This window comes from Vigna unguiculata, chromosome 1 (genome assembly GCF_004118075.2).
Source record: "Vigna unguiculata cultivar IT97K-499-35 chromosome 1, ASM411807v1, whole genome shotgun sequence".
Taxonomy (NCBI): domain Eukaryota; kingdom Viridiplantae; phylum Streptophyta; class Magnoliopsida; order Fabales; family Fabaceae; genus Vigna; species Vigna unguiculata.
The window spans coordinates 3,130,014-3,138,809 of NC_040279.1; the positions used below are offsets into that span (position 1 = coordinate 3,130,014).

The following is an 8,796-nucleotide window of genomic DNA, read 5'->3' on the forward strand; positions in this document are numbered from 1 at the left end:
TTGGATCATTGGTCTTTCATTCAATGACTTACAAATTCTTCTCCATAACTCAATCTCCATGAACTACAGTGGGTGTTTTGTCAAACAAGACAGAACCCAGAAAACACAAATAAAAATAAAGTAGGGAGTAAGACATAACTATGTGGGGAGTTACATGCAAGTTTTAGTCTGTACAGTGCAAACTTCAGTAAAAGTCATTTACATATGGTATTTGGATCATTCATTGATCGATTCAGTAATTTACAAAGTCCTTATCCATCATTCATGCACTGGCTTACATTCACACAAATGAAAATTTACTACTTCAATATTTTCCGATATCCTTTTTCTTTTAACAAATGTCCCAAGATAATATTAAATGGGTAGTTCCAATTGTTTTAGTATGGACTTCTGCTCAATATTGTTGTTTCAATCACTTCCCTCACTCTCTCGTCGTCTCTATTTGTCTCTCTGATACTCTGGCGACACAGTGTCGAAACTAACTTTTCTCTCTCTCATTCCCATTCTCGCTTTCCAGTTTCTCCCTTTCTCGCTTTCTTCCGTCCTCTCTCTTTTTAAAATTTCACTTTCAATTTCAATTCTGTCGCACGTGTAAACTTACATTTTTGTAATAAAAATTTAAAAAATGCATTGTCACGTCAGCATTGTCAAAACCTTGTCAAATTTTTTTGTTGAAATATCATTTTCGTTAATAAAATTTATCATCATTCATGATATACTAGGTATACTTCTGTCAAAATCAAAACAAATTTGAACAAATCTTAGGGTTCACACGTCTTTTCGGCTTAGAGGATTATAAGAAAAAGATAAACTTCCAGTGTACTTGTTCTCCGATCAAAATTATAATTACATTTCCATAAGAATGCCAAACCTTACTGAAATGAATATTAAAATTTAATTGAAAAACAATATAAAAACACAAAACTGAAGGTAGTTTTATCAAATACATAAACATGAATTGGATAAACATTACATTTTCTACGTAATTTTTGGCTGGGTAGAGCACTTCCAGGGAACAAAAAATTTGGAACCTAAAGGTCAGCAAATACAACTGCAACATTCCAAAACCGATTCCAACTTCCAAGAAGAAAAACTCCGCACAATGATCCTCCCCGGTTTCAGCATCATGTATCCTACTGCAGATTGAAAAGTTGAGCAGGCCAACTACGTTTCTGACCATCAGGACTAACACCAGCAGCTTCTAAGGAAATGTCAATGCTGCGATGCTCTGTAGAACGGACAATGCTAATGCGTAAATCGATATTTAAAGCTGGATACACCTCAGTGCCAATTGCTTCTAGTCTACCCCTCTTTTCTTTTCCAAACCCCATTGCAATAGGTTCTCTAAAGGTTAAGATCGTTTGCGACCAATGTGTTCTTGGGGTATAAGGGGATGTGGATAACACAGAAGGTGTTTCCCGGCAAAATCTCCTCGTAAAACCGGTTTCAAACCATAGGACAACACCGTAGCACCAGCACCATGTTGCTGAAGCACTTGGTTTCAATTCCAAAGTAGTAGTTGCAGTGAAATCCACTTCATTGGGCTTCATGGTTGCCAAGTCAAAAGACTGGAGAATAAAAGAAAAAAAAACATTTCAACAGTCAGTGTGCAACTATAGACTGGGTTATGAATTTATCATGAAAAATATCCTGGACAGTTGTCCCCAGCCCTGGGAAAAAAATAAGAAAAGATATTGCTTGGCATAGCCCACGTACATGTACTAGTTAATATCACAGTGAAGAAGGAATAGAAATGAGTAATGTATCAAGAAATGCATGATACTTTTTAATTTTCATTTGCATACATTCACCTATATATTTAAAAAAAAAAATAACAGTTGCAGTTTAGAAGACATGGGAGGGGCCACTTCTTGTTGGTTAAAATAATTTAAACCAAAACAATATATCGACAAGTTTATGACACGAGTACATGCAGTTCACACAAGGTACACTTCAGCTACTTTAGAATTGCAAGATAACCAGTTAAAAACAATAGCCTAAGATAAGATCTTGCAATATCCTTACAGTCATTGGAAAACTATTATTGACTGGATTACAAAAATGGATAAAAATTCACTGCTATACTAATGTCTTTCAAAACATTTACTTATGCCAAAAGCACCAACCTGTAGAATCGCAGAACTGGTAACCAAATCTTGTGAGTCCAGAACATCAACTATAGGAATTTGGGCGGCATCTACGACAAGCTCCTTCCCAATGCAAGACATGTCAAAACCGCACACGTTATCCCAAAATGGAAGACTTGTGGCTCCTTTTCCAAATCCTGCAACAAACTAGAAGAGAAAATGGAATGGTAATTTATTCTAGAGAAACTTGCATACCACCTGAAGACAATATTTTGAAAATGAAATGGTTGAGCAATGGACAAAGGAGAGACTCACAATAGTTGCTGTGTCAGGAAGAATGGCACCACCAGGCTTCAACCACCGGTCCCGTGCATAAAGCACTGAACCGAGCATGGATTCATACAACAAGCAATATCCCATCCATTCACTTAGCAATACATCAACACTATGAGGTTGAAGTTCAACTGTTTTATCAATCTCTTCAACCATACCATGAACCACTTCTATGACTCCCTTTTGGAGACCATCAATTCCACTTTGGCTTTTATTCCACCAAAGACCGTTATCCTTTGCAACCTGAATAAAAAAATGGAGAGAGAATGAATATGGAAGTAGACATGTAAGTTTAAAAGGTAATTATAGAAGCTACCAAGTTAATGATCTATACCTGAGATGCCACTGCTGCCATCTTGGCACTAGCCTCAACAGCAATAACCCTGGAAGCTCCAGCTTTTGCCGAAAATAGGCTAAAGAAAGAATAACAACAAAATGTGTCAAGCTTAAAAATGGCAGGGCAATCAAATAAAGTAACTTATAAGCACAGGCCACCAAAACCCAGAATATGCACTTATAGCAGCCATAGGCCACTTTCAGTTTTTTTTTTTTTACTCACGAAGTTTAGTATCAAAATAACAAATGAGCATTGGCATAAGAATATACAAAATTAGATTCAACATAGACTTTGTAAAAGCTGCAATGACACTATTTATGGTTGGTATGACAATAACCTTGTGTTTCTAACTTATATGTACAATTTTGGTAAAGAATTTTCTTTACAAAAGGTTTTTACTTTGACATCATCCTCCTACCATTAATTATAGATTGCATATTATATATTGAGAAAAGTCAAGGATATTTCTCACCTGAGGATTCCAGTTCCACAACCAACATCCATAACAACAGCCCCCTTTAGTAGGGAGGGATTCTTCAAAATTGCTTGACCATAGGCATCCATTCTCACCTATATAAATATTGATATTATTTCAATAAAATGGTTATACCATGGTGAAAAATCTTCAATTTTTGCCAACTTATTGTAGATAGTTAAACAACAAATTACTTAAACTAAGCCAACAAATGCAAAGCACATCTTATACCTTATCACTTAACATCTCTCGATGGATACCGAATGAACTGTATGAACCAAAATAACTTTCATTGACCTTCTTAATATGCTTTGCAATGTGATTTTGAGAATTAGCAATTAAAGGTCCCTTTTTTGGATCCTTATCACTGCACAAAGCATGTCCCATTGAGTCTTCACCATTAACAATCTCCCTTTTTGAAGAACTATCCTTATTCAAATGATTAATAGATACAGAAGCATCATGATCGTCAGAGATTCTCTCATCAATGTTCATCAAATCCTTTATAAGATCTTCATCAATTGGTGTAATTTGCTCATCTTCACCTTCTTCGTCACATTCACCAAAACTGTACAGCAGAGAATCATCTTGCATGAAAGGTATTAGATATCTATCATCATTCCATAGAGCCTTTATCTCATTAAAGTCAACTAGATCATGCAGATGATTCTGCAAATCACGCTTGCCTTGACATGTTAATCCACAACTCCAACATTTGTTCTCTGCCACCTAGAAATAAAAATTCGAAGAAAACACCAGTTAGCAAGACAACTTAGACATGAGAGATAATCCACACATCTGAAATTTTGTATATAGTCCACATATAAAATGACCAATTAACATTGAAGGATTATTTAAAATAGAATTAACAAAATTAGAACACCTCCATGTAGCTACTGCCGGCTCCATAAACAACTGCAAAAAGGAATTTGCTAAAATAAAAACTTTTAATACAGTAATATGATTCTCTTCAAAAAAATTCACAACATACAAAAACATTTAATCAACATTCTTTTAAGCTATAATAATACTTTAATCAATATAAAAGGGAATTGAAAAAACTAAGACACTTAGCTACGTCTGAAAGCAGGACTAGGACTAAAAGAGTATATTTAAATTATCTCTACAATTTTTTTCCATATACCAGAGTGAAAGGTCAAAAGAGGGAAATCTACATGAACAAACCCAAATTGATATCGAATAGAACAAGTAATAACCACCAAAATCATTATAAACTGCCATTTTAAAATCTTAAAATCCAAAATTTCTCTCAATTCCATTTCCTCATTTCTAAAACTCCTAACCTCAAGAAAAATAATAACAGAATTCGGATTCTCTTTGGTCAGCAAAGCAATGTCATGTTATGAGAAAATAACGGCAAGCAGTAGTATGAATGATCGTCTTTCTCTTTAAGAGAAGATCCTATGAAGAATGATAATAACACACTCTGGATTATAGTTTAAAATTTATTTAAAACTCAATGAAGACCAAGCTAATACAGGAAAAAAACTACAAAGATCCTAATTTCAGGACCCCTTCTAATTCTTATTAAGTGTTCACCAAACAATCACAAACAAAACCACCAAATTTTATGATTCCTAACAAAGTTTAAATTAAAAGAGTGTGCTTAAAAGTAACGTGTTGCTAGCATTTCTAAAGATCCTAATTTAATTATGAAAATGTGCTAACTCAGAAAAGCACAAAAGAAAAGAAAAGAAAACGATAAGCTCACCTGAGAGCGAACGAAGTTGATGAGCTTGAAGGAGGCATAGAAATCCAGGTTGAGACTTGCTCTAATCGCGTGGAAATCGAAATGGTGAAGGGAGGCGCAATGATCGAACAAGGAACTGCACGAACTGTACTGGGAGTCACAGAAGAGACACGTGAATTCCGATTCTCGCTCTCCTTCCCAATCGTCCCATGCTTCTTCTTCTTCTTCGCTATCTTCGTCTTTTTCTTCTTCTTCCATTCTGTACGGTTCCTTTTCTTCTTCTCTCTTTTGCTTATCGATGGATGCCATGAGTGAAAAAACGCTTAAACCCTGTCAAAAACCCTAAAGCGTAGGAACTTTGCGTATATATATTCTGCTCGCGTTCAACAAATATTTTTAGCATAAATATTTATTTAAAAAATAGAGAGAATATATTTATTAAAATAAGTTAGAAAACTGTTTAATTATAGAACAAGAAAATTAAATAAATACATAAAAACAAAAAATTACTTATTTTATTAAAAAATAGTAAGTAAAAACATACTCAACCACGATGTTTCTTATCCTAAAACAAACAAAAATGTGTTATAGTATTTAGATTCATGAGTTCTAAAACATTAGTCTTCTAAAATTACGTGAATTTTAACTAATATATATTTCATTTAAAATATTTTAATTTTTCAGTTTTTTTTCTTTTTAAATATAAACAATTGTCTACTACTTTTTGTCTTAACAACATAATATAAGAATATTATTCAAAATTTTTAGATCATGTCAAATTTAGTTTGATTTCAAAAATAATAATTTTTCGAGTTAACTTTTATTTAAGAGCCTAATTAAAGGGTTTTAGTTATGTAAAGGTTTTTAATAACTAAATTTCATTTTTATAAAATCATCAACTTTCTACAATCAAAATCTTCTAAACTATCTTAGCCTTCTCTTAGCTTATTTCATTTGTTCTTCATGTTCTAAAAGATCAAGAAGCATAGTTGTGTTCTTCGTGAGGAGTTTTACACAACAGATCGATCAAAAAGTCAAATAAAGTAAGTCTTATATTTTTCTTCTTTTAAGATCAAGTCATGCATGTGACTTAAGACTGTTCTTGATAACTCATTGTTGCTCTCTTTTGGTCTTAATGGTAGGCTTAGAACTCTAATCAGGGTTTTTGTTGTTAGTGTAAAGGATCCAATGTGTTTTGGTGCTTTAGAAAAATCCTTGTTTGAGATAAAAGTCTTTGACTAAGGTGAGGGGAGCTAATTATACCTCTTGCATGTTTAATCTTGTTTTGGAATGGTTGTTGTGCCATGGATGTAATGGTATGTTGAAGTTGGTGTATTGGTCTTCGTATTGAATTGTGATTTTGGATTGAATTAGAAAAATGTGATTTTCAATAAGATGTTTTGAGATGTGAAAATTGGACTCAATCTATAAACTGTCGGGTGGATAATGAGTTATTTAGAATGAAATTGATTTGTTGTTGTCTTGAAGGAATTTGAATGAATGTTAAGTGTGTCTTGAATTGGTGGTATGGTGGAATACATAGTTAATTGAGTAACATTTCTTATAAGATTAAATTGGGGTTTGAGTGAACTTGTGATTTGGGTATTTTGTGGTTGAAATGGGTGGTTATCATATGTTTTCAAAAGTTATGTGATGTAGGTGAAGCATAAGATGGGTAATTGTGGTGTGGCATAGTCAAAATTGCAGGATTTTGGGTGTCTGCGTGATGCAGACTCTTTGGGCTAGCCCCCCCCCCCCCCCCCCCCCTCCCCCTCGTTGGTCGAGCTAGATTTTTCGTTATGAGTCATTTTGGAAAAGTTGGGATGTTCGTTTCGTTAACTGTTGGATTGAATTAAAATTTTGATAGTTGATCCTAGGCACATGAATCTTTAATCTGACTGTTGGAATCTTTGAACGAGTTTAGTTAGAAAAGTTACTCTCTTATGATTGCTTTATTTTAGGTTAGAACATTTCTACTTGATGGGTTAATAGGTTGTTACATATTGTTGTCATCTTGGTTAATTTTGATATAAAAGTTTGTATTCTGAGAATGATAAATGTGTTTGATATGAAGTGTAAGACATTTCAATGTGATGAAATAAATTATATATATGCTTTGTGGATATGTGTTATGAAAATATGAATGAAGAGGAAATAAATGATGAGTATAAAAAATATGAAAGGTTTCAGGGAAGTTATATCATATATAAAAGTGTTAAATATGTTTTTGGTACCTGAACTTTCAGTGAAAATAAGAATTAGTCTATTCTTGAAACTGTGGTCCAACTTAGTGATCCAACTTTAAAAATGTGTGAATTTAGTCCTTTTAACCAAAATTTGTTAAGTTTATTTGATATTTCAAACGCATTTCATGATTGTTTCTTAGCTAACATTGAAGCGGAAATATGTCAAACGGTGTAAACAACTCAAATGTTATTATAAAACGCGTTTAAAACGTCAAATATACTTCACAAAATTTTATTAAAAGCACTAAAACCATATATTTCTAAAGTTTAAAGACTAAATTGAACCAAAGTTTCGATGAGGAACTAATTCCAATTTTCACTAAAAATTAAGGGACTAAAAACATATTTAAACCTATATAAAATGATATGAGAGGAAAGAAATATCTAGTACAACATGTAGTACTTTTTAACATAACTTATAAATTATGTCTTATACAATGTGTAAGACTCGGAAAAATTAAATAAATAATTCATTTAATAAATGCAAGGGCGGGAATCCCTAATTTAATTAATGCGGAGAAAAGACAAGAAACAGCACTAGCTCAAGTGGTTAAGAGTATAGGTTAATGGACTTAAATGATATTTTCTTTTTTGTGAGTAAAGGGCCATTATTAGGGTAATAATTATGAGAGGGAGGAGAGTGTTAGGGGGTGGGGGTTGTTAAGAGTGCACTAAAACGTGAGAAAGGAGATTGTGGAGAATTTTCTGCAAAGGCTAAGAGGGGACTTGAAGTTATAGCAATTTTGGTACAAAGAGGCGCCTTTAAAGTGCATTGGAGCAAGGAATTCAAGTTAAGGGATATGTGTATTGTGCTTTTAAATATATATGTTGTTTTTGGTGTGTTGTGTTTATGCATGGTTTCTACTTCGTTTTCACTGATTTACGTGTAATTCTAGGAATTTTCCCAAAAATCGTTTGGCGGTGTTCATAGCCCGTTAGGCGACTCATACATCGTTGGCCAGATTTTTAGATTTTTTCAGAAACCGCCTGGCGGCCTTGAAGGCCTACTAGTCCATGCAAGATTGAATTGGGGTTTTGGTATTTTTGTTGGTGTCGTGATCAATTGGATTCTTTGGGGATGTTTTTGTTTTGTGTAATGAGTGTTTAAATGCCTCAATTGATGAATTGATGCATGAGTAACTATGATTATGAATTAGGGTTGGGAAGGAATTGGGAACTTGAGTTCTAGGGAATAAATGGTGTGTAATTAACCATGAGAATCTGGGTGTGGGAATTTTAATTGAAATCAAGTGTAACCAGAGGCATGGTGGAACATGGGTATAAGAAAATGGACAAAGAGAATAGGGTTGGGAAAATTGCGTACTTTGTAGTTGCAAGAGAACCTGTTGGTTCTGGGTTGTTGAGAGGTGGGGTTTCTAAATTTAGAGTTGAATCTCTTCAGTTTAGATATTAATGTAAAAATGGTCCTAAGGGAACTATGGGAAGTTTAAAGCATGGAATCATGTTTGTATGTAAATGTTAAGTGAGTTGAGCATGTGTTAAATTGAAATAAAAGGATATAATAGGGGTTGCTTGTATTTTGACAGTGGCGATGTATAGTTCCTGTTTTGGGAATTTTCTTTTATGTGCAAATTATACCTTGGTTG

The 8,796-nt window shown here is 33.6% G+C and overlaps 1 protein-coding gene across 1 annotated transcript; it reads right to left on the reverse strand.

Moving 5' to 3' along the window:
- Positions 1 to 876: 876 nt before the first annotated feature.
- LOC114173182 (probable protein arginine N-methyltransferase 3) lies at positions 877 to 5,291 on the reverse strand. The gene is made up of 7 exons (XM_028057466.1): positions 4,965 to 5,291; positions 3,464 to 3,961; positions 3,230 to 3,327; positions 2,755 to 2,833; positions 2,403 to 2,663; positions 2,127 to 2,294; positions 877 to 1,568 (listed from the first exon to the last, which is right to left on the reverse strand). Exons 1-7 carry the CDS (start codon positions 5,250 to 5,252, stop codon positions 1,134 to 1,136), a joined length of 1,827 nt encoding a protein of 608 aa, XP_027913267.1. The 5' UTR covers positions 5,253 to 5,291; the 3' UTR covers positions 877 to 1,133.
- Between the last annotated feature and the right edge of the window lie 3,505 nt (positions 5,292 to 8,796).